The sequence below is a fragment of the Hyperolius riggenbachi genome, chromosome 4 (genome assembly GCF_040937935.1).
Source record: "Hyperolius riggenbachi isolate aHypRig1 chromosome 4, aHypRig1.pri, whole genome shotgun sequence".
Lineage (NCBI taxonomy): Eukaryota > Metazoa > Chordata > Amphibia > Anura > Hyperoliidae > Hyperolius > Hyperolius riggenbachi.
In genome coordinates, this window is record NC_090649.1 from 151,701,869 (window position 1) to 151,728,934 (window position 27,066).

The 27,066-nt window shown below is 43.6% G+C and overlaps 1 protein-coding gene across 1 annotated transcript in view; it reads left to right on the plus strand.

The window, feature by feature from the left end:
- The first annotated feature begins 3,843 nt into the window (after positions 1–3,843).
- Positions 3,844–27,066, plus strand: part of LOC137570555 (guanylate cyclase soluble subunit beta-2-like) — a 95,399-nt gene continuing 72,176 nt past the window's right edge. Inside the window, exons 1-3 of the mRNA XM_068279251.1 lie at positions 3,844–3,926; positions 8,121–8,194; positions 21,955–22,049. Coding sequence (XP_068135352.1) covers positions 3,924–3,926; positions 8,121–8,194; positions 21,955–22,049 — 172 coding nt within the window. The 5' untranslated portion in view covers positions 3,844–3,923. The remainder of the gene's footprint in view (positions 3,927–8,120; positions 8,195–21,954; positions 22,050–27,066) is intronic.

Below are 27,066 nucleotides of genomic sequence, written 5' to 3' on the forward strand. Positions count from 1 at the left end.
TGAATCGTCTGGTAACACTCAGCATGCCTCGCGTTAGTCTGACAGATTTCACCTTGCTGCACTTCCAGGGTCGGGCTTGGACACTAAGTTCCCACCAGGAAGTTTCCCCTCCCCCAACCCCAATTTTGGCTCACATACGCATGTACTCTAGAAATTTTGCGTAGATGTCAGTGATATATATATATATATATATATATATATATATATATATATATGATAGGACATTAGACTATAGTAGGGAATAGATTGTGAGCTCAGTCTATAACAGGGAGATGGCTACATGTGGTGCGCATTCCAGTGGCCACGCCCATGTTCCAGTTCCAGTTGCACTGGAGCACATGGGCGTGGCCATGATGGGTCACATGCACAAAATAAGTAGCGATGTTATTCACAAAGAGTGGGTCTGACAAAATAAACTTTAGATAAAATAATCAAGTAGTAACATGCCTCATGATAATTCATCAAGTAGTCAAATGCGGCTTGATAAAAATATTGAGTAGTCACACACCTCCAGATAAAATAATTAAGTAGCCAGGTGCCTTACAGTAAACAAAAAAAAATAGCCAAAATAAAATAATTTAGTAACCAAATGGGCCAGGTATACATACATTAAGTAGCCATGTTCCCCAGAAAATAGAATTAAGTAGCCACATGTGCTACTGCCTGCAATGCTGGGCAGGCTTAAAGCATACACGGCCTGAGGCAAGTGTCATATGAAGGGCCTAGAGCCTATCTATAGGTGTCCCCAGTATAGGTAGCAAATTATAGGTGTCCCCAGTATAGGTATTCAGCTATAGGTGTCCCCAGTATAGGTAGTTATAGGTGTCCCCAGTTTACGTAGTTAGCTAAAGGTGTCACCAGTAGTTAGTTATAGGTGTCCCCAGTATAGGTAATTAGCTATAGGTTCCCCCAGCATAGGTAGTTAGCTATAGGTGTCCCAGTATAGGTAGTTATAGGTGTCTCCAGTATAGGTAGTTAGCTTTAGGTGTCCCCAGTATAGGTAGTTAGCTATATGTGTCCCCAGTATTGGTAGTTATAGGTGTCCCCAGTATAGGTAGTTAGCTACAGGTGTCCCCAGTATAGGTAGGTATAGGTGTCCCCAGTATAAATAGTTGGCTATGGGTGTCCCAGTATAGGTAGCTTTAGGTGTCCCTATAGTTAGCTATAGGTGTCCCCAATAGCCTGGAAGGGAGAGCTTGCTGGAATACAGCGGTGGAGAGGGGCCCCAACAGCTCCCCTCCTTCTGCGCTCTCCCTCCAGTTTTTATTGCAGTGGTGGGCTGGTGGCAGCGGGAGGGGAACGACTCATCTCATCCTGGATCCAGACGCTGATGTTCTGCCGCAGATTCTCTGTGTGTCACGTATCTTTTGTCTCCAATGCTGCTCACTGTACTTCTGCTAATCAAACAGTACAGTGAGAGACATTGGAGACGGAAGACAAGTGACGCACAGTGACGCAGATCGCCAGCGCCTGGAACCCCGGAGAAGTAAGTAGTTCCCTGCCCGGCCTCTGACATTGTGCAAAATTCTGGAGGGGGTAATGCGGAAAGGGGGACTCCAGGTGAGGGAGGGGGAGTTGGGCCCCCTCCCCACTGCTGTGTGCCCAAGCCCCCCCCTTTCCTGCTCTGCTACCCCCTCCTCGCCTGCTGCTCGGTGCAGGGCCTGGGAGGGTCCATTTAAAGTTAAAGGGGCGAGGCCTACTAGGAAAATTCCTGTGTGCTTTAATCATTACTTGCAAGCAAGCTGTTCCTGTGTGGACAGATCACAGCCAAATCATTACAGATCTGAGGCTGTGTCTTATTACTCTACAAGCAGGGAGGGGAAGAGGCAGGAGGGAGAGAAACACTGTTTCTGTGTGTGTAATTCCTTATCTTAGTAGCTAAGCATTGCTGCAGGCAAGAACTTGTCTCTTACAAGCAGGGAGTGTTGCATCAGGATAATTCCATTTGTTGGCTAATTTAAAAGAAAAACAGCTAGTAAGCCTTCTTCAGACTCTATTCCTGTTGACTGACAATGTTAGAACATACAATTAATTATATAAGTGTCACCCAGATACATTAAGTACAGGGGATCTTGCAAGGATTATGAGGTATTTATGGCAAATAGATAGGACCCTTGGTTCAGGCTGACATGTAGAGTTTTTACAGACCCTATCCTGTTCAGTGTACACTCCTGGAGCCTGGAAACAGTTAACAGCATGTTACTGAGCTGGGGGGCTCTCAGGGGGCACAGTGATTCATAGGGGAGGTGGCAGTGCCCCAGTGTAGTGCCACCACTGTTGGCAATATGGATAGAGACTAATGAAGCAAGCACATCACTGTGATCAGCTGGTTGGTAGAGTGTATGGAATTAGTATTTGCATAACGCAGGAACAGACATTTAGGAAATGTACGCGTGAAGTGATTTTGCATTGTTGCAATTTGCATGACAGTTGGTGATATTGTTTTTTTTTTTTAATTTCTAAGAATTGTAAGTGTTTGCACTGCACAGAAAGCCACTGTGTATATTGTTTTCTTGCAATGGATAGTTCTTGAATATAATCTTATGCATAAATAGATTTTGCTGGCACAGTATAACTATTCTGGCTATAAGGAGGTTTTCTCATTTGGCATACTTCCCCCTTAAACAGTTAATTTATGCATGCACTTCTGTTTATTTGAAATCACTGATTATGCCTTTAAATGGCATTGCAGCGAGTGAGGATTGTGGATTTATGAAGAAGGGGTAGTGATAGGTGGGAAACGTGTGTCCTATTCACGTACTTAGACTGGCAAGACCCTCTGACACTTTTAGTACCACTGCCATCTGGAAAGCAACACGTTCCCTATTTTTGTCTCCATCCCTCAATGTCATGCGTGTTAAACAGCATTGTAGGATGCAGCATGACCCCATATGAATGTTTGTCTTAGCACGCTGCATTCTGTCTGATAACTAGCAATCACTTCACATATCTACACTACCCTGCATAGCTATAGGCTTGGGGGTGTATCGCAATTATTATGGCATTCTTGCTGCTGTCGATCGTAGGAATGCATTATTATTAGTGTATGTGATTACACTTGCCAGTGAAAGGAGACTCGGGAGAAGAATACATTATTCGTGTGTCAAAAGCAGTCCAGCAGACTGTGACTTGCATAATGGCTTGGAAATGAATCAGGAGAGCAGGACCATGAAGGAGATATTTCATCCGTACAGGCGCTGGATCCGGCTGTGTCTGCACATACTGGTCAGCAGCCGTTCAGAGTGGAACCATTTCAGCACCATACGCGGTGGACAGCAGCCCAGCACTAACTGAGGAAAACCAGCACAAGGAGCTACTGGGATTGACTGATTGCATTTCAGCACCATAAGCGGTGGACAGCAGCCCAGCACTAGGAGCACAAGGAGCTACTGGGATCCACTGACTGCATTTCAGCACCATACGCGGTGGACAGCACCCCAGCACTAGGAGAACAAGCAGCCACTGGGATTGACTGACTGCATTTACCTTGAGCAGCGCTGCACAACCGAAGCCAATCAGCTGGAAGGTCACTCAAATAAAATATCAGCTAGAGATTGGATTTTTACAATTTAGCGTCTTAACCCCCAGTTACCTAGTGGATTGCATTGCGACTGCATCTGAAACAGCTCTGGGATGTTACCATATTGTTGAAGTTTAAGTCAGCAAGACAAAGCATTCCATTTAACAATACACTCAAGCTGCTCATGTGAGGGGATTCCAAATCGTGCCTCACTGTTACCCGGATTATGAAAACAAGCACAAGCCTAGCGAGTCAGAGGATCTTTGCAACAGTTCCAATGGGCATCCTATTCAGTGTGTCTGACAATAACTTTATTGCACCAAGGATCCCAAGATTTGTTTAACTGAAAGGATCTGTCATTTGGAATCCTACGCTTTGTAATTTGTGAAATCAGACCATCAAAATGGTAAGTTTTTTTTCCACTAGCATACATATTTGCTAATAATGTCACCCATACGCCAATGTACTAGTTCATTAAGACCTGGACATATATCATATGCAGATCATATCTCCACAGTGTAGTTCAGTGGGAGCTTTGTTGGGAAAGCATGCTGGGAATTTCTTAGTCTGGCTGATCTGTTAACTTAAAGGGTCAGTCCACAAAAAACTGATATTTCAAATCTAGGTAGACCCCAATGAGTAACATCCAACTCCAGCTTTTAAAATGTTTTAGGGAGAATGTTGTAGAGTTCCCAGCTCCACCTACCTGCTGCATTCCTTACAAAGTGGTCTTATTCTCCCCGCTGGAATTTTATTTTACATTATGGGAAGCACAGCAGGAGAAGTTAGACATGGCACTGTGCAGGCTAGAGCCAAGAATTGGGTAACTAATACAATTGCCAAGAGGTATAAGAAGTCAGAAGGTGGTTATGCTCTTCACCATCAACCCCCCAATGACATATCAGTTTTAGGTCTACTGTCTTTTGAAAATGAAATAGTTGTTTATTGTTTTTTATTGTTATATATACCAGTAACCTCACATAATTCCATACATATTATGCATCTGGTACCATCAGGTCCATGTGTGGAATTACAAGTCTTTTTCTTCTGACAAATCTGTTGCTATATGTTGCAGCACAGGGAGAATGATGTATAGAATAATAGTGCAATGCAATACAGCTATTCTTTCATGAGTGTGTTTCTTGTAGGAGCATGAAATTATGTACATTATGTGCATTTTGTTCTGCTCATTTTTTCATGCTCAGTTAAAAGATCCGAAGTATTCATATGCAATGAAGCACAGTGTATTTAGGCTTATAAACAGTAGATTATGAAATTCCACTCCTTTAGGTGCCCACACACATCAGATCATCCTTGAATATTGGTTTACATCAGATCAGAAGATGATCTTATGTCTGTTTAGGGAATCCCTACTGGGCCTACACTACTTGGTTGAAAATCATTTAGCAATCTTAGCTTTTCCTGGTTAACTTTAATAAAACAATGGCACCATTGCCTTTTTATCCTCTCTTTTTCCCATAGGCATGAACATGTACTCTCAGCCAATCTGAATGTGCATACCAATGGAAAGATCTTTTGTTGGAAAATATGTGTTTAGCTGGACTGCACCTTCATGTTCAGCTACCATCCAATGTTGGTACTTTAGACTGGTCCTTTTCCATGTCTTATGTAAGTGGTGGGAGGGAATTCTAGGAGAACAAACGCATGCGCCCTTCGGCTAAATCCACATAGATGCAGGTTCATTCTTTTCTTTCATCCGCATCGTTTGGTGGCTCATCAAAGCTTCAAAAAACCCAATAAGTGGCTCCTGCAAAGATTCACCCGAATGAAGTCCTAAAGGACTCACAATTTTTCATCATTATGTGCCTTGTACCTCCATGTCTGTGTTGGGTTGGCAGCATCCATTGTGCCAGAGACATATATGTACGTGTTCCTTGATGTCACTGGAGAACTATAGACAAAGCTGTCTATACACGTAGCTCTATTTACAGCTGTCTGCAGAGTGTTTGCAGTCTGTATTTGCAGACAGTAGTAAGGACTGATACATACATAGCATTTTCTGAGTCTACATTTCCATGTTGGTAACAACCAATATTTGAACATTAACTGCCCTAAGCTTAAAAAGCCAGGATAGACATATGAAAACTGTCTAAATATTGCTTCCAAAATAAATAAATATTGCTTCCAAATTCAAAGTTCTTTATACTGTCAAGAGCCAGCCATGCATTGGTTGGAATGTTTACACAGTATGGATATAATGACTTAGTGCTGTGTGGACCATTATGTTGGCGGAACATGGCAGATTGGTGTCGTCATGGCCACGGTTGGAGAGAGTTGTGTTGCTGCTGATATGAATACAGATAACCCTTGTTCTTTCTATACTACGGTATCTCATAAGCTATGAGAGGAGGATGAACTTGAAGCCCGATTGTAAGCCTTGGAATGACCAGCTCCTTCCTTTACAGTGAAGTGGTGAAAAAGTTTTCAAACAGACAGAGTAGTGATGAGAGGCTATTTTTCTAAGACGATGCAATATTTTTGCAATCTGTAGCTTGGATTTGGGCCAATCCAAATAATCAGAAACTGCATGTGATTGGTTGAATTCTAAGCTGGATACAGATTGCAACAACAACTGCATCTCATTTATCATCTCTAAGGCAGAATATAATTCCATGCATATCATAGTAGATATATAAATCATTGAATTAAAAATAAAGCTCCCACACTGTTCTTGTGTGATTACACTTTCTGTAATGAAAGAATAAACAGTGGCATAGCAATAGGTGATGCAGAGGCAGCAACTGCACCGGGGCCCCTGGATCAGAGGGGCCCATGAAGGGCCTTCCTTCAACTGCTGTGTTAGCTCTTCATTGGTTCTATGCTGGTAATGATCACCTTTATATGTGCTTTGAATAGTGGGAATCATTAGCAAACTGTTCTACTCCTCCTGCTTACAGCTCTCTGTCACTGCAGCTGTTTTTGGCAGATTTTGGTGCTTCATATAAATTGCTTTAGAGGAGCCCATTGTAAAACTTGCACTGGGGCCCCTAGCTACTTAGCTATGCCACTGAGAGACACAAAATAGATGGAGAATTGCTATAGAGTATGAAAGCATGACTATTAGATCATACTCAGTTAAGAATTAGATATTCATGCTGCAAACTTTCTAGACAGATATGTTAGCACTGTAAGCAGAAGTAGGCCTGGGACATTGTTTTTTTATTGTTTCATTTGGTTAACCAAAAATAACTAACCCCAAAAACATAAAAGCCTGTATTATAAAACAATATGTCTGTAACAGAGGCGCTTATCGTGACCTTGAGACTGTACTGTGTGTACTCCTATTTTTTATTGCCTGAGGAAGCGGGAATATACCTGCGAAACACGTTGCGAAAACCCCTGGAGTGTATCAATAAATTTGATTGTTTTGAATACACAGTTTTTGTGTCTGCTTGCGGGGGGTAAGTCCACCACTGCCTCCCAAGCAATTTTAAAAAGTTGTAAGAATTGATATTATCCTGTTGGCGCCTCTGTTCATCATTACGTTATAATTAATATGAGCCCCTGGTAGAGGGGGATACCCAGGGTCGGACTGGGCCACAGTAGTACAGTTTTTTCCCTCGGTGGGCCTCGCCTCCTGGTCTCTGGTGGGCCCTCCCTTCTTGTCTGACAGAGCTCCAATTGCTGCCTGCAGCACAAAATTTCTCTTCTCAGTGCTGTAATCACTCATGCTGAGAGCAGTGGCGTAGCTAAGGAGTTGTAGGCCTCAATGCAAATTTTACATTGGGGCCCCCCAAGCACTCTATACATAACAATTGATATGACGCACCAAATCCTGCCAATAGCAACTACAGTGTCCGAGGTGCAAGAAGGGGATAGGAAATAGCTTGTTAATGAATACCACTGTTCAAAGTATCTATAGAAGTGATTATTTTGAGCACAGGACCAACAGAGAGGTAATACTGTAGTTGAGGGAGGGCCCTTCAGGGCCCCTTTGGCCCAAGGTCCCGATGCAGTCACATACTTTGCAACCTCTGCGGTCGCAACCTCTGCATAGTAGGACATTACTTTATATTGAAGGAGGGGACTCTATGCAAAGTTTTGCTGGGCAGTAGTGTCTCTGAATTACAATGCTGCTAAGATCATGTACATTTGATCCTGTCCATAATACATCATGACCACGGCCACCTTCCGGTGCATGGTCATACCCCTTCTTTCACTGCAATCATGGAATGTGTGGTCCCCAGGTTGAAATTTCTTTGGTGGGCCCCCCGTGTCCCAGTCCGACCCTCTCTTTCTCCTGTCTACAGAGAGCAACTTCTTAATCCTGAGTGAGGACAGGCTAATCTGCTCACCTGCCTGTACAGTGGTAACTTGGAGGTAACCCTGGTTTGTGAGTATATATTATACTCGTTTCATTTACCCAATTGTCAATACTTACTACACTATATTGGGCTCTCAGTTCTCTTTTTACATATATGTCTGTAAGGTTTCTTTAAATTCAGGTTGTTCAAAGTCAAACATATCAGTTTACTGATTTATTATAACACATTTTATCATGTATTCTACTGTGTACATCAATGCATGCTTGGTATTGATACATTGGCCTCTTTTATAAATGCACTGTGTTCCTTTCCAGTATGGATTCATTAATACCTGCTTGAAGTCGCTGGTGATTGAAAAATATGGAGAAGAGACGTGGGATTTATTAAGGTGATTGCTTGCTCTGTCACACTGAACATTAAATAAACCTTCTGCATTACTATAATAGACATAGGGCAAAGGGTAATAGCACCAAGCAACCTATGAGAATTCATCTTTCCCTGATCTGACTTGAATAAAATGAAATATAATTGATTGCTGCAGCTGACTGTAGGTTCATTAACACTTCACAGAATTACTGGATTTTAAACAAAACCTGAAGTAAGAGTAATATAGAGTGTGCCATTGTGGTCCTCCTATTAAAATGCTGCTTGCCTGGTTGTTGTGCTGATCCTCTGCTGGAAGATCTTCACAGTCACTAACCCAGATCAAGTGTACATTCATTCTGATGACTCTGACGTCACTGGCTGCTGGCTTGTTCAGGCTGTGTAAATGGGGAACTTCTGAAGCCAAAAGATCAGTATGACAGCTGAGTAATCAGCATTTCTAAACAGCAATAAAGATGACAGTCGATATATATACGTCTTACACGCTTTAGGGCCTGTTCATACTTATGCTGGATTCCTTCATGAGCTGTGAATGTACAGGAATCACATTAATGTCCTTATCATTTAATGATACTGTTCACAAGTCTGTGTTTTCTTCACAGTAGAATAAAACTACAGCAAGCAATGTTTAGGTTTAGCAGAGAATATATTTCCCTATGCTGAAAACACAAAAATCCACAAATCCGCCTACCCCATCCCCCCATGCATTCCCATAAGGCCCTGGGTAAATTATAGTCCATATAAATCCTATAATAAGGTTAAAGTTGTTAGTTTCATTGCCATACGCTTTTAGGCCTTGTTCACATTGCGTTCCGATCACAGTTGCATTTGCGCTGGGCGTTTTTTGACGCTTTTTCTCCCCTTCCTGGCGATTTCTGTGAGTTCGGTGGTTTTGGTAATCGGTTTTGTAAACATTTTTGCAGAGCGATTCAGTTTTTTCACTTCCTGACATCAGTCAGGAAGTGAACTCTTTGATCCGCAAAAGAATAAATACAACGTATTTATTCTTAAAAACGCTAACACAATCACAAAGTGCTTTTGTGAGCGTTTTGTGTTTTTCCTATACCTTCCATTGAGACAAATCGCCTCAAAAATGGTCCATGCAGCGCTTCTCTGAGCAGATCGTAAACGAACTGTTCAGATGTGAACTCTCTCATAGAGAATTATTGCCCAAGGGCCCAAGTGCTTTCAGGGCAATATTGAATTGAGACATAGGGTGACACAGATTAGGTGGCAGGTATTAGAGGTGGTACAATGTCAGGAAGGGAGGGATCATAGAAATACCCTCCTGAGGCGTGAGGCTTGCTGGATGGACAGGCTGGGGACTCAGTCACCGGGCAGGTTAAACGAGGATTTTAGTCTTGGATGCTTTTTATGACCCTTATTGCTGCTCTCTCCCCTAGTAAGGGTTAAGTAACCTCAAGGTTTGTTCCCCTAAGAGGGGGGCATGTTGTTTTATTGTCTTTATATGTTGGAAGGAAAGGAAGGGAACTTCAGCATTTGAGAAAGGGTTTCCGACCGAAACGTCATGCTGTTGTTATGCTCTTGTACTACTGTCATTGAAATGCAATAAAGATTGGATACATATCTGTGGAGGGTTGAGTCCTATTGGGAACGTTTTTTGCTTTGGACTGTCGAGGAGGAGTGATGGACCTCTAGCCCTGACAGGACTCCCCATTATAACCTATTCATCCCAGAGGCAGGCACATACACTCTAGATTGCAATTTGGAAAAATCGCCAGCGCTTAAAAAACTCCAAAAGCGCCTCCAGTGTGAATGAGCCCTTGAAGGAAAAAAAGTATATTTGGCATAACTTTTCTGTAGGAGGGGGATTTTGGTTCATTTTGGCTTTCTACAAATAGAAGTAAATAGTCTGTTACTGTTCTAACTCGCAAGCCCTTCCACAAATTTTCAGTCCATACCTTATACTCATGAAAGCCAAAATACCAGGATCATTCAGAAAGTAACAGCCGTTTGCTTTCATCAGCCATACAAGGTATTATTTTTGTGCAATTTAACTTGCACCTGTCAGGTTAACCTCTTCTCACCATGCATCTTGTCACATTGCTGCAGAATGCCAATGGCTGTTTAACAGCATTAATATTAAGCCCCCCCCCCCTCCTTCTGTCAGGTTAACCTTTCTCTTTCTGTCTCACCCCTTGTCACATAGCTGCAGAACACCAGTAACCATGTATTCTGCAGAATTCCACCCACATCATTTCCCCCTACCCTTAGGTGAGGAGTGTGAAAACCTGTAAACCTTGTAAAATATACAATAAATGCTTAAATAAAGGTGGTAATTATTTGAAGAAAAAATCAGAGGATACAGTGGGACATATCCTACTTGTTTTTTTACTTAGTTTTCTCCAAGGAGATATGGTGACAATTTCACCCTATCGAAAAAATATTTCTTCAGCACTTTGCAATTGGAAAAGTCCTAAATATAGGTAAAAAGGTAATATCGGACTTACTTTGAGTAATTTCTTGCTTGGTGGGAGCCTTAAAAGTATTGTATTGATGACAAGGTTTGAAAATATCTTCTTAGAGAATCTCAGGAGAAAAATTAATAGAATATGGGCCCGTGTGTCTAAAATAAAATAAAATGTTTATTCAATTGATTAATTGAAAATGGCTGTTATATTTCGGATGACCCTCATACCTTGAAACAGTTATCTGCAAGTTAATTTATACTAATATTAATAGGATATACTGTATTAATGTCATAAATCAGCAGTTTGGAATGTTTGCCTGAATTTTGAGGGAAACTGATATATAGAGTTGGGCCGAACGGTTCGCCTGCGAACGGTTTTATGCGAACTTCCGTGGTTCGCGTTCGCGTCCCGCAGGCGAACGTTTGCGGAAGTTCGGTTCGCCCCATAATGCACCATGGAGGGTCAACTTTGACCCTCTACATCACAGTCAGCAGGCCCAGTGTAGCCAATTAGGCTACACTAGCCCCTGGAGCCCCACCCCCCCTTATATAAGGCAGGCAGCGGCGGCCATTACGGTCGCTCGTGTGCCTGCATTAGTGAGAGTAGGGCGAGCTGCTGCAGACTGTCTCTCATAGGGAAATATTAGTTAGGCTTAGCTTGTTCCTGGCTGCATACCTGTTCTGTGAACCCACCACTGCATACCTGTTCTGTGAACCCACCACTGCATACCTGTACTGTGAACCCACCACTGCATACCTGTTCTGTGAACCCAACACTGCATACCTGTTCTGTGAACCCACCACTGCATACCTGTACTGTGAACCCACCACTGCATACCTGTACTGTGAACCCACCACTGCATACCTGTTCTGTGAACCCAACACTGCATACCTGTTCTGTGAACCCACCACTGCATACCTGTTCAGTGAACCCACCACTGCATACCTGTTCAGTGAACCTGCCACTGCATACCTGTTCTGTGAACCCACCACTGCATACCTGTTCTGTGAACCCACCACTGCATACCTGTTGTGTTCAGTGAACCTGCCACTGCATACCTGTTCTGTTCAGTGGACCCGCCACTGTATACCTGTTCAGTGAACCCGCCACTGCATACCTGTTGTGTTCAGTGAACCTGCCACTGCATACCTGTTCTGTGAACCCGCCACTGCATACCTGTTCTGTTCAGTGGACCCGCCACTGTATACCTGTTCTGTTCAGTGAACACGCCACTGTATACCTGTTCAGTGAACCCGCCACTGCATACCTGTTCTGTTCAGTGAACCTGCCACTGCATACCTGTTCTGTGAACCTGCCACTGTATACCTGTACTGTTCAGTGAACCCGCCACTGCATACCTGTTCTGTTCAGTGGACCCGCTACTGTATACCTGTTCTGTTCAGTGAACCCGCCACTGTATACCTGTACTGTTCAGTGAACCCGCCACTGCATACCTGTTCTGTTCAGTGGAGCCGCTACTGTATACCGGTTCTGTTCAGTGAACCCGCCACTGCATACCTGTTGTGTTCAGTGAACCCGCCACTGTATACCTGTACTGTTCAGTGAACCCGGCACTGCATACCTGTACTGTTCAGTGAACCCGCCACTGCATACCTGTTCTGTTCAGTGAACCTGCCACTGCATACCTGTTCTGTGAACCTGCCACTGTATACCTGTACTGTTCAGTGAACCCGCCACTGCATACCTGTTCTGTTCAGTGAACCTGCCACTGCATACCTGTTCTGTGAACCCGCCACTGTATACCTGTACTGTTCAGTGAACCCGCCACTGCATACCTGTTGTGTTTAGTGAACCTGCCACTGTATACCTGTTCTGTGAACCCGCCACTGTATACCTGTACTGTTCAGTGAACCCGCCACTGCATACCTGTTGTGTTCAGTGAACCTGCCACTGTATACCTGTTCTGTTCAGTGAACCCGCCACTGTATACCTGTTCAGTGAACCCGCCACTGCATACCTGTTCTGTTCAGTGAACCTGCCACTGCATACCTGTTCTGTGAACCCGCCACTGTATACCTGTTCTGTTCAGTGAACCCACCGCATCAGTGCGCATACCTGTGCAGTTAAGTGAACCCACCTACCTACGTGAGTGCACGCAGTGTGATATACCACTCTGTGCATACCCGATATGGACAAAACAGGTAGAGGAAGAGGTAGTGCCAGAGCCAGAGGAAGGCCACCCGGCAGGTCTGCGCGAGGTCGTGTAAATGTAATTTCATGTGGACCTGGCCCACAGTACAGTGCTCGGAAGAAAGCACGTCCCATCACCTCCCAAGATTGTCAGGACGTGGTTGAGTATTTAGCGACACAGAACACCTCATCTTGCTCAGCCACCAGCGCTACTACTAGCACCACTTCTGCTGCATTTGACACTTCGCAAGAATTATTTAGCGTTGAAATCACTGATGCACAGCCATTGTTGTTACAGCCAGATGAATTTTCACCAGCTCATATGTCTGAGTTACGTGGCAACACTATGGATGTAACGTGTAAGGAGGATGAAGGACCTACTGATGGTGCATGTTTGGATTTGTCTGAGGCAAGCGAAGCTGGGCAGGATGATTACGATGATGACGATGATAGGGATCCTCTGTATGTTCCCAATAGAGGAGATGAAGAGGGGGACAGTTCAGAGGGGGAGTCAGAGAGTAGTAGGAGGAGAGAAGTTGCTGAAAGAAGCTGGGGCAGCTCTTCGTCAGAAACAGCTGGTGGCAGTGTCCGGCACCATGTATCGTCACCTATGTACAGCCAGCCAACTTGCCCTTCAGCATAAGCTGCTGAGGTCTCCATAGTGCCCACATCCCAGGGTGGCTCAGCGGTGTGGAAATTTTTTAATGTGTGTGCCTCAGATCGGAGCAAAGCCATCTGTTCGCTCTGCCAACAAAAATTGAGCCGTGGAAAGGCCAACACTCACGTAAGGGACAAGTGCCTTACGAAGGCACCTGGAGAAAAGGCACAAACAGCAATGGGATGGCCACCTGAGCAAAAGCAGCAGCAGCACACAAAAGAAAAGTCACCCTCCTTCTCCTCTTCCTACTTCAGGTGCATCATCTGCTTCTTCCGCTTTCTCCCTTCCACCTTCACAGGCACCCTCCTCCACTCCGCCTCTGCCCTTGAGCGCTTCCTGCTCCTCTGCCCACAGCAGCAGTCAGGTGTCCGTGAAGGAAATGTTTGAGCGGAAGAAGCCAATTTCGGCCAGTCACCCCCTTGCCCGGCGTCTGACAGCTGGCGTGGCGGAACTGTTAGCTCGCCAGCTGTTACCATACCGACTGGTGGACTCTGAGGCCTTCCGTAAATTTGTGGCCATCGGAACACCGCAGTGGAAGATGCCAGGCCGCACTTATTTTTCGAGAAAGGCCATACCCCAACTGCACCGTGAAGTTGAGAGGCAAGTGGTGTCATCTCTTGCGAAGAGCGTTGGGTCAAGGGTACACCTGACCACGGATGCCTGGTCTGCCAAGCACGGACAGGGCCGCTACATTACGTACACAGCCCATTGGGTCAACCTGGTGGTGAACGATGGCAAGCAGGGCGCAGCGGACCAAATTGTGACACCTCCACGGCTTGCAGGCAGGCCTCCTGCCACCTCCTCTCCTCCTGCTACATGCTCTTCACTGTCCTCCTCCTCCTTGGCTGAGTGGCAGTTCTCCTCTCCAGCTACACAGCCCCAGCTCCGCAGGGCCTATGCTGCATGCCAGGTACGACGGTGTCACGCCATCTTAGACATGTCTTGTCTCAAAGCGGAGAGTCACACTGGAGCAGCTCTCCTGGCTGCTCTTAAGAAACAGGTGGATGAGTGGCTGACCCCGCACCACCTGGAGATAGGCAACGTGGTGTGCGACAACGGCAGCAATCTGCTTGCCGCTTTGCATAAGGGGAAGCTGACACACATACCCTGCATGGCACATGTCATGAATCTAGTTGTTCAAAGATTTGTGGCAAAGTACCCTGGCTTAGCGGATGTCCTGAAGCAGGCCAGGAAGTTCTGTGGGCAGTCAAAGACAGGACGCTCCAGCGATCTCATGGTGATGTCGGACATGCGGACGTTCTTTAGTCCAACGCCTCGCCGTAGCCCTTCCGGATCCACCCTCCACCAACGCCTGGAACGGCAGGTAGCCGACTACCTGGCCTTAAGTGTGGATGTAGACACTGCTGTGAACAGCGATGAGGAACCCTTGAACTACTGGGTGCGCAGGCTTCACCTGTGGCCAGAGCTGTCCCAATTTGCCATCCAACTTCTCTCCTGCCCTGCCGCAAGCGTCCTGTCAGAAAGGACCTTCAGCGCAGCTGGAGGCATTGTCACTGAGAAGAGAAGTCGCCTAAGTCACAAAAGTGTTAAGTACCTCACCTTTATCAAAATGAATGAGGCATGGATCCCGGAGGGCTGCTGCCCGCCCCAAGACTAAGTCAGTCCCCGCACACACAGCATCTCTGCCTGCACGCCGTGTGACTGGCTGCCTGGCCTGCCCCAAGAAGACTAAGTCGCTCCCAGTCCCTCCACACAGCATGTCTGCCTGCAGGCCGCTTGACTACCTTCTCCGCCACCACCAACAGGGTCCGGGACTCCAGGCGGATTGCTGAATTTTTTAGGCCGCTGCTAGCAGCGGCCGCTGTAATAATTTTTCTGGTGCGTGTACATGACTGCTTAATTTTTCTGGCTGCACTGCGGGCAGCTGCAACAACAAAAGAAAAGGCATGTACATGCGCCCATTCCCCTTCGTGATTATTACCTTGCCGTGGTGAAGGGGCTTGCGTATCACAATGAAGCAATGACCGGCGCCTAGATGAGTGTCTCGGGGGGCACACAAAAGATAATAAGGTCGTTGCTTCATTGTGGTCAGACCAAATTTGATCAGCTGGACAGTCACTGTTCTGTCATTCAGCTACATCAGCCAGGCGACCATATGGGCTGTAAAGCCACCAAAACCTGCACTCTCGCCATGGTGCGCACCAGTCCAGCACGGCCGTCACTACACAAACAGCTGTTTGCTTTGCGTTACACGGTGAGTTTGGTGTGTCAGTGTGAAGCAGTACCTTAATTACACTACCTGATTGATGTATACACATGCAAGATGTTTTAAAGCACTTTAGGCCTGTCATTTAGCATTCAATGTGATTTCTGACCTTAAAACGCTGCTTTGCGTCAAATCCAGATTTTTCCCGGGGACTTTTGGCGTGTATCCCACTCCGCCATGCCCCCCTCCAGGTGTTAGACCCCTTGAAACATCTTTTCCATCACTTTTGTGGCCAGCATAATTTTTTTTTTCAAAGTTCGCATCCCCATTGAAGTCTATTGCGGTTCGCGAACTTTAACGCGAACCGAACCTTCCGCGGAAGTTCGCGAACCCGGTTCGCGAACCTAAAATCGGAGGTTCGGCCCAACTCTGCTGATATACTGGCACAATTTGCATATTCCTTGACTGAACTGAAGTCATGCATTGTGGGAATGATTATTTGCTCAAATTAAGCTGAATACTAATAAACCAGTAATGTGTAACCTTACTTAACCTTAGGTGTTGTAACAGTGTGCCTGCGAGGAGACAGGGCGGCTTGAACATATACTATGTTTGAAGCACTTTGTGTATAAATGAAACTGGGTCTTACCTCTGCTTCACCTGTGCAGGGCTGGTTCAAGATACAATGAGGCTTGGGGCAAAATTAACCTGGTCCCCCCTTCCCCCTTCCCCTAGGGCCCCTGAGCCAACTGCCACCCCCCATCTACCCCTTCAAATTGACTGCATCTCCCAGGGCCCCTGCACTGTTTTTGTCAGAATAACAACTCACCAGGGATGAGCAGAAACTACGCCAGTGCGAATTTACGCATCGTAGTTCGCATCTACGCATCGTAGTTCATAGGCGAAGTTTCAAAACTACACTTACGAATTTACACGTAGCGAAGTACCGCTACGCGTAGCTTACGCCCACTATGCGTAGTTAACATGTGTATTGCGTAGTGAACTACGAATGCGTTACTCACGTCTAATTTTCCGCATGCGATTGTATGCATACAAATTTACGCATTGGAAAGGATCCGCATACACTACGCTTCGCACTACGCGTAATTGCGTATTTTAACGCATATTCTACGAAATGCATACGAAGCGAATATTTGTTTTCAAAGCCGTAGTTTGGCGAAGCGTAATTGCGTAAAACTACGCGTATTTCCAGCGTAGCGAAGTTGGCTGACTACGACCATCCCTACAACTCACCTATCTCTGTGTGCTGCTCTATCCATGATCCCTGTCTTCATGCCCGTCGGCTGCCTCTTCTCTGCGACTGTGCGATTGTTATTTTTTTATGACTGAACATGGAGAAGATATGAAGGTGGGTGGTCAGAGCACCTTGTGGCATGCACAGGGGAAGGAGGGGGGGGGGACTAGGGGGTGGAAAGGTCTAGGAGGTGAGCAGATTTCCACGTGATGAGAGGAATAAGAAGGGCTAATGAGGGGAAGTTGTAAAGGTGTAAAACGAAATACGCAAAGGAGAGGTTCAAGACCCAAGAACAGCTAAAGAGGCATTTATTCACATTAAATATATGATTTCTCTCTGGAATATTTTAAATTAAAGGACAGGGACACCTAAGGCTATTCATTTTCATTATAAAACATTTTTGATACAGAGCCTCAGACGAGGCAGAAGGGCACTTAGAGACTGTTAAAGATTATCCTGTTTCAGGAAGCAAATCACATGACTTCTCTTACTTCTTAAACCCCTTCTGTAGACCTCTCTAGCAGCCTTCCTCATCAGATTATTAATTGAATATAAGTTAACATAAGAAATCTTCAGATACAGAGTCACTGGTCCCTGGTGTGATTCCCATAGTATCGAATTGATTAACTTCACAGTTGATCTTCTATTCCATTGACTTTTGTTGGCGTATTCTGAATACTAAAACATGTCCAGAGGTATAATAATTGGATTCATCTCAGTGATAAAATCTCATATGCAAAGTGCTTGAAGTATTAATGTCGCCATACAGATCCCTGGTATGAGGCTCCTAATTTATTTCAGTAGTGTTTAATGGTACCTCTTCCAGCAATAATGATGCCTCAGGAGTACAGCATAAAATGTCTTTCATATTCCATGTGTTATATAAGTGCTATGTGCTATAAAAGTGCAAGAAGCGCTACAGTATGTGCTATACAAGTGCAAGAAGTGCTGCTATGTTCCATACAAGCACAAAAAGGTACGTGCTATACAAGCACAAAAAGGCTATGTGCTATACAAGTGCAAGAAGTGCTGCTATGTTCTATGCAAGCACAAAAAGGTACGTGCTATACAATTGCAAGAAGTGCTGCTATGTTCTATACAAGCACAAAAAGGTATGTGCTATACAAGTGCAAAAAGGCTATGTGCTATACAAGTGCAAGAAGTGCTGCTGTGTGCTATACAAGCGTAAAAAGCTATGTGCTATGCAAGTGCAAAAAGGCTACGTGCTATACAAGTGGAAGAAGTGTTATGTGCTATACAAGCACAATAAGTGATATGCGCTATAGAAGCGCAAAAAGGCTGCATGCTATATAAGCACAAAAAGGTTACGTGCTATACAAGTGCAAAATGCTATGTGCTGTGCAAGTGCAAAAAAAAGCTATGTGCTATACAAGCACAACAAGTGCTGTGTGCTATACAAGTGCAAGAAAGAACATTTGTATAGAAAGAAGTTAGCATTCTTCTCCTCTTTCCAAGTAATGATAAAGTTGAACTTTCAATTGAATTGTCTGATATTGATTCACTTAATTTGCATTATCCGACATATGCTAGAAAGTACTGATTGCAGAAAGAAGATTTGGGATGGAGTTCTTAGATACAAGGGATAAAAGCCCAGAACGGGATTCCGCCTATGCTCTTTGTGAACATAAATGAAACGTTGGTTGTGAAATTTCAGATAGCTGAGCTTACAAATGTATCTTTAAGCAAACACTCGCCAGCCTTATCACAGAGTGCTATTAGTAGCTTTAATCAGAGTTGCTGGAATATATAACATGGAATCTCTTTCTCGGCATGTAATAATCGTATTTTATGAGCATATAATTGTTCTGCAGCGGACAAATAATTGCTTTAGATACATGAATCATGATCAGTGGGCTGTGAAAGTATTGCATTGATGTGGAAATATAGCTTACTTAATGAATGCATATTGAGCAGATAATAGCATTTGCACAGAGTATGTGAGTGTTGCAGTGTCAGTAGCTTCCCACAGGCCAGCATTTTGTAATAGAAAAAAAATCAGAATCGTAATGCTCTTTAGTCTGTGTTTCTGTGGTAGTCTCTACATGTTCCTGGCTAGCCTTAATGAGTATCTGCTCTTGGCATCCAGTAAAGGCAACACTGCCAAGAGACAGTGCTGCGCTGAGTCAAGCTGGGGTCACACAACACATTTTCATGCCTGTAATTTCCAGCATGGTAACAGGACCAAGTAAATACTTGACTGAGCATTTGATTGCTCCATTGTGGTAATGTGGAAGCCAATATGGTTAGAGTGCTTTTATTCCCTTACCTATATGAAATGTTCCTAGAGTAGTCATATCTGTCTTTCCAGAGGATGAGATTGGAAAAAGCCCAGAATGTATAAAGCCAGCAGGTGCATTTGTAGCATTTGTTCTCTTGTGTATTACCATCATCCTCCTATGCACAAAACTGACATTTAAAATCAGGCTGTGAGCATTCGTTCTCTAAATGGTAATGAGGGGGAAACTATTCTTCTCATCCGTGTGTCATAGGAGCTAAAGTTGGGTGAAGCATCAAACAACAGGCCGGGCAGAGTTCAGATATGAGTTAGGAGGCAAAGCTGAGGTTTCCCATGAGAAACAATTATAGCCTCTGTGAAGGTAATTTATCATGGTCAAGCAGAAATACTGAGACAACAACTGAGTGCACAAAAAAGAATCCTGTTTTTCAGAAGCCTTTGGTCATTGGAAATTATAAAACAGGTAGAGTAAAAATACTGAAATGAGCTTGTTAGGTCTGATCCAGTGAACAATACTGCCAAAATACAGATGACTTGGAGTGCCTAGAAATACTTGTATAATATTATAATAGTGTATAATAATACTTCTAGCTGCTAGGTTCCCAACACATACTGCACTTATCCCAGGTAGTTCTAATCGTGGGCTGCCGAAACCTATTACAATCTAATAAATTATACTAAATTACACGATTAAACATGATCAGTTATGTATAAAAAACAAGTATAAATGATTCTAGTTAATGGAGTGTTATGGAGAATTATGAAGCCCTTCCAACAAATATTTATGTGTCAGTGGGTACTTGAATGTTACTCAAGAGAGATACTTGGTAAACACTAGGGGCCAAATGCAATTCCCTTTATCTCCCGACTTTTCTCCTAGGAGATCATTTTTCATCTTCTATTTAAAAAAACCTTTCCAGCACTTTTCAACTGAAGTACTGAAATGTCGGTGAAAAATACTATGAACATTATTTTGAGTATTTTCTTGCTTTCTGGTGGCTTAGAAGGCTTTGTATTGACACATTTAAAAATATCACCTAGGAGAAAACTCTGGAGAAAAAGGGAATTGAATAAGGTCCCGTCTTTCTGAAAGAGGTGCGCGTTGTAGTAAGAGAAACGTAAATGCTGCTCTAACTGATTTATGTGCAAATTTAGTGCTGGGGCACATCATAGGCAGCGATTTTTTGCAGTGTTCCTGGCATGGAGATCAGCCCTGTCTCTTTGATACAGTAACCTCCACCCATAATATCCATGTTCAATGTAAGGGCAATAGAGATTCTCACATTCAATTACCGCTATAGCAAACATTTCTACTACCCCAGTAGCCATGTTTGCATGCAATGGAAGTATAAAATCCTCAGTATATTTTGTGCTGAAAAAAAAATAGATCACAAATGCCACTTTTCAATATCTGACACATTATTGGTTAGCAGCAGAGCTGCTGATGGAGAAAGGGATATCACTTCACCTACATTGATTGCATTAGTTACCAAGGGATGAAGGGATATTTTCTCTATTAGAAGCCCAAATGACATTAGACAGATAAATAGCCAAAAATATGAAATGTGGCATTTCTTAGATTTTTGTCAACATAATGTATATTGAGGATTTTGTTCAGGTGCTACTACACAAATGACTGTAAAAGTTAAAGAGAATCTGACACCAAAATAGTTTCCTGTTTTTATTGCCCACATATGTTAAGCAATAGGACCATAGCTGATTCGCCGCAACAGCACGGCAGAACGAGCTTTCATCCCCCAAAATCCCGGGGGCAAAATTCCATGCCGTTACAGGTCGTGGATTTTGCTGCTCGGGGGAGGCAGAGCTTTGCGCTGTAGCTCTGCCTCCAATCCAATCAATCTCCGCCTCTCCCCGCCTCTTCCCGTCCCTCTCAGTCTTCTTTTACTGAGGGGGCGGGGAGAGGCAGCAATTGGCAGAGATTGACTGGTCTGGAGGCAGAGCCACAGCGCAAAGCTTTGCCTCCTCCAGGAAGCGAGGGGAGATTTTTGTCCCGGAGATTTTGGGGGGATAAAACCTCATTCAAATGTGATCTAGATTGTCCTTCACTTTATTTCATTTCTGCTTGTTTCTAAATACCTGAATAGTATTGTTTTACTCATGCATATTACTATGCAGCCCATCTTACCAGAGCTGCAGCATGCACTGTCTTTGTGTCACAAAAAGGGCTGCCATCTTGCTCTCGGTAAAGTCTCAAAATTACATTACCTGCATCTGAGACTCTTCTAAATAGTTAATTTCCGCTTCTAATAATCTCTGAGATAACACTGGATGGCCATCTGTTACTCCCTTTGCTTTATTGTCTTTATGTGACTCTGAATATTAAAAGTTTGCAAGCACGACGCTGTTGGTGCACAGCACTTTTTCTCTACTTATTACAAAGTAAAGATATGTATGTTATTTTCTGAAGCACGATTAGTTACATACCTTTATGTTTTTTCTGTGAAGTCACATTCCTTGGATGTTTCCATGTTCTCCAGATTTGCTTTAGGTACACTTAAAATGTTTAAAGCAGACTTGTTCATTCTGTGTGACTGTGTGACCAATGAGACAAATCCATCATGACTCTATCCTCTAATTTAGCGTGAGATGCAATACCACAGGAGTGTGGACAGGAGGCTGACGTCAGGCTTACACAGCTCATTGCAGACAGCAATTTTGTCTCTTTTGGTTGCTCAGGAAATTAAGACTGCAAACTGCTTTGCAATGTATCTGTGTATGGAAATATTGTTTAATTAACAGGAGACATAAATTGTGCTGGAGACTCGCATCAGGAGCACGTAGTGAGAGTGTTTACTGACAGGATTTATGTGTTCACTTATACAGAACCAATACTGGAGTTCAGGACACCTTCATGACGTACGAAGTGTACAAAGATGACATAACGCTGCAGTTGGTGGAAAAAGCCTGCCAGATGCTGGGTAAGTGACTATCTGAGCAGTACGTGATCTGCACATGATTCTGTTTTCAGATAATTAGAGGGAGTTCTGCAGGCTGACTCAGTAACAAAGGATGAGAGGGGTCAGATCCATGTGTACCTCAGGGAAGCACATAATTATCTACCTAAGGAATGTTGTACCTATGTGAATACACAAATTGGGGTTGTTACTATATTTATAGCAGAGTAAAGCTGCATACTGTATACACACCGAAAGATAGATTGTGTGAAACGATGATGAATGATCGTTCCTTGAAATGGCTTTCAAAATTTCCATGTGATGTGGAGACCAGGGGCGCCTTTACCTACTGACCACCCAGGCAGCGGCTTGGAGCGGCTTTGATGGGGAAGGCGCAATAAATTACTGTCAGTCCAAGGGGAAAAAAAATTCCTTTCCTGAAAGACCGTTGTAAGGGACTGGAGAGAAAAAGATTTCCTTCTGTTTTAAGAAGGAACATTACACCAAGCTTTGCTTTTTTAGTAGGAGGGCATTTGGTTCCTTTTATACCCCTATACATTCCTAGTAGCTTGGGTCACCCTGAGCTGCTTGCTTACTCGGCTCTTTTCACAAATAGCCTTCTGCTAAGTCACTAAAGAATCATTCAGAGTTCAGAATTATAGATACTCCCTAAGAAGAAGGTGTCTGGCTTATAGCTGCTCTCTGCCCCTCCACAGAGGAGACAGCGACAGCGCCCTACCCCCAAATGTTACTGAGTCTGCAGAGGGAGTGAGACAAACAAACAAACAAACAGTAAACTCTGCAGACAGCTGTGTGCTCTGCTAGAATGTCTGCATGTCTAGATGTCAGGAGGATCGCCATGACTAGCTATGGAGCGGTAGGATCATCTGATCCTCTCCCCTACACAGCCTGCACTTCTCCCTGAATTCAACAGGACAGTGTTTGAAGTGTGTAATGGACACAGTGGGGGTTGCAGGTTTTGTCTTTCATTGTGCGTGAGTGAATAGGAGGGCAGCATCTAAAGCTCAAACAATGATAATGGACATGTAAGCAATGTGTGTAATTACATCCATCACTACTTATAATTGAAGATGGCATAATAATGTATTTCCATTAATGCTGTCTGTTTACCCTCTCTCTAATGCTATGTACCACCTCACGATTTTTCCAACGATTTTCCCGATGTTCATCAATTTTTTTTTTTGAGCGACAAGTAGTCATTTACACGATGTCGTGACATTGCTTAGCATTGTGTGGTGAAAAGTGACCGTCACTGAGGATCAAGTAAAGTACTGAGGTCGCTTGACTTCTCGTTCGCGCCCGTCCTGTAATGTCACGTGACATCTCACATACCCGCTGGCAGGAAGATGAATCGCTGGACGCTTGTCATGAGGGACACCTCGCTGGTTCCATCTTCCTGTGTTGTTGCAGTCACTGTGGTGAGTGTGGAGCTTAACTTTGCTTGCCCTCACCCTCTGCTCATGCTCCCTCTCCCACTGTCTCTCTGACCAAACAACTGCTACTTGGGGAACAATGTGCACAACTATGTACACTAGTCTGAGCACTCTTCAGGGGAGCCAGTAGCATTTGGAACTATTATTGTGTATTTATGTAGCACTGACATCTTCAGCATGTTACAGAGTACATAGTCATGTCACTGACTGCTCACTGGAGTTTACAATTTCATCCCTACCATAGTCAAACTGTAATGTCCGACCATATTATTATCATGTATTTATATAGCACTGACATCTTCTGCAGTACTTTATATAGCACTGACATCTTCTGCAGTACTTTACAGAGTACATAGTCATGTCACTGACTGTCCTCAGAGGAGCTCACAATCTAATCCTACCATAGTCATAGTCTAATGTCCTGCCATATTATTACAATGTATTTATATAGCACTGACATCTTCTGCAACACTTTACAGAGTACATAGTCATGTCACTGACTGTCCCCAGAGGAGCTCACAATCTAATCCTACCATAGTCATAGTCTAATGTCCTAGTCCTACCATATTATTATTATGTATTTATATAGCACTGACATCTTCTGCAGCACTGTAGAGAGTACATAGTGATGTCACTGACTGTCCTCAGAGGAGCTCACAATCTAACCCTACCATAGTCATAGTCTAATGTCCTACCATATTATTATTATTTATTTATATAGCACTGACATCTCCTGAGGCACTTTGCAGAGTACATAGTCATGTCACTGACTGTCCTCAGAGGAGCTCACAATCTAACCCTACCATAGTCATAGTATAATGTCCTACCATATTATTATTGTTTATTTATATAGCACTGACATCTCCTGAAGCACTTTACAGAGTACATAGTCATGTCACTGACTGTCCTCAGAGGAGCTCACAGTCTAATCCCTACCACAGTTATGGGCTCGATTCACAAAGCGGTGCTAACCCAGTTAGAGACTTTAGGCATGATAACCATTGCACCACTCTGGTGAAAAGCCAGTTTAGGTGTGATAAGTTTAGGCATGATAAGTTTAGGTGTGATAAGTTTAGGCATGCTAAGTTTAGATAAGTTTAGATCGCTTGCAAAGTCCTGCACGCAAAGCAGCGCCATTAAACTTTATACGAAGTACACCAGACTTTGCTAGCGTAAAACTTTTGATCAGCTGTGCACTGCGGTGCTAACGCAGTTGGCGCTCAAACTTATCATGCCTAAACTTATCACACCTAAACTTATCATGCCTAAACTTATCACACCTAAACTTATCACACCTAAACTTATCATGCCTAAACTGAGTTTAGGCATGATAAAGGGCTTTTCACCAGGGTGCTAACTGTTAGCACCGCTTTGTGAATCAGGCCCCTAGTCTAATATTTTCAATATAGGATTGTTTTGGGGTAAACCAGTTGACTTATTAGTATGTTTTTTAGGATGCAGGAAATGTCTGAAGTGTCTGAAGACAGAAACTCCATGCAGATTTTGCCCTGGCCAATGTTCAAGCCTAGGACTCAACACTAAAATGCAGTAGTGGTACCCACTGAGCCTCTATTCTACTCATAGATATCTGCTCATCCATGTCATCAATTCTGACCCTCTACTACCCTTCCTCCCTCCATTCTACTTCTCTTCTCTTGTATCACTTACACTACAAACACACTGTGCTTATCTCCAGAATGGATTATGAATCAAACTATTAGCCCCAGTGCACACCAAAACCGCTAGCAGATCCTCAAAACGCTAGCGGTTTTGGAGCAGATTTCAGAGCGATTCTAGGCATGTTTAGAGACATTTTCTAAACATGCTGAGCATTTTTGTGAAGTAGATTACAAATATTGTTACAGTAAAAGCTGTTACTGAACAGCTTCTGTAGCAAAAACGCCTGGAAAACCGCTCTGATCTAGCGTTTTTAAGAGCGGTTTGCATTTTTCCTATACTTTATATTGAGGCAGAATCGCTTCTGCAAACCGCAAATGTGCAGCAGGAGGCACGTTTGCGGTTTGCTAAAAACCTCAAACCGCTGGTGTGCTCCATTCCATTGAAATACATTAGCCAAGCGTTTTCACAGACAAATGCGGTTGGCGGATCGCTGCTAAAACCGCTCGGTGTGCACTGGGCCTTAAACCACCTTACCATATCAGCCCTTCAATGTCATCATATGCCCACTCTAGTCCTACCCTAACAGGTGGTAACATATCTGCATATCTCATAATGTTTGTGAAAAATTATTTTGAAAGGAAGAATGTCTTGCTTGATAATCCAATCTTGCAATGTGAATGCCATTGGAACTTGTAGTGTGGATGCTGTATTTATTTGAGGTGCATCCTGGCAGCATGTGCTGTATGGCATACAATGCTGATCATCCACAAGGCAAACTTAGGCAGCTGCCTAGGGTCTAGAGAGAGTTTAGGGGCCTGGTGGTTGCTAGTCCCCACCAAATCTAACTAAATAAGCCAGGTGACCATCAGTGGAGGGCAAAGTGTTATCTTGCCTAGGGCCCCATTTCATAGTTATCCCTCTCTGATGGCTTATATCATGTGTGAAGTGTTCTATAATGTATATGATTTTTGTTTTATTTTTTATGGGGGGGGGGGGGGCACAGGATTTCTTGCCTGGAGTGACAAGAAGGCTAGAGGCGCCCCTGGTGGAGACTACAGATGATACACTAATGATCATATCTTAAACGATGGTGCATCTATGGTGCGTCATATCTTAAACGATGGTGCATCTAGGCCATCATAATCGTTCATAGCTCTGTACAATCGTTCATAGCTCTGTACACACTGCTGACCATGAATGATTATCAATTACACTTGAATGTCGTTTGAAACACTCATGAATGTCATGAATGTCGTTTGAAACACTCATGAATCATTCATTTAAACCAATGTTTGTTTCTGTATTCACTGAACAATATCTGAATGATGAGTCGTTCATTGTTTGTTTTGGAGGATTTTTGCACCCATGTGTACGAACCTTAAAGGACAACTGTAGTGAGAGGTATTTGGAGGCTAACATATTTATTTTCTTTTTAATCGATACCAGTTGCCTGGCTGCCCTGCTGATCCTCTGCCTCTAATACTTTTAGCCATAGACCCTGAACAAGCATGCAGCAGATCAGGTGTGTATTACATTTTTGTCAGATCTGACAAGATTATCTGCATGCTTGCTCCTGGTGTTTTTCAGATATTACTGCAGCAAAATAGACCAGCAGGGCTGCCAGTCAACTGGTATTGCTTAAAAGGAAATAAATATGGCAGCCTCCATATACCTCTCACTACAGTTGTCCTTTAAAGCAGTGGAGACAGCTATACTGTCCTAGGAAAAAACACATGTGTAAGTATATAAATAGTTGTTCTACTTACATAACATATGTATTGTACTGTCCACTTTTTGATTTTAGGGAATTTTATATAGTAAATAAAGAGAAACCAGTTCCAGGCATTTTCCATCTTTACTGCCTCGGACTGAAGCCAATCCTGATGTTACTCCTTTTTTCCCCTAGCAACTGCACTGTCATATCTAGCCTGCTTTGTAAACACATGTGATAACAGCATAGATTGTAT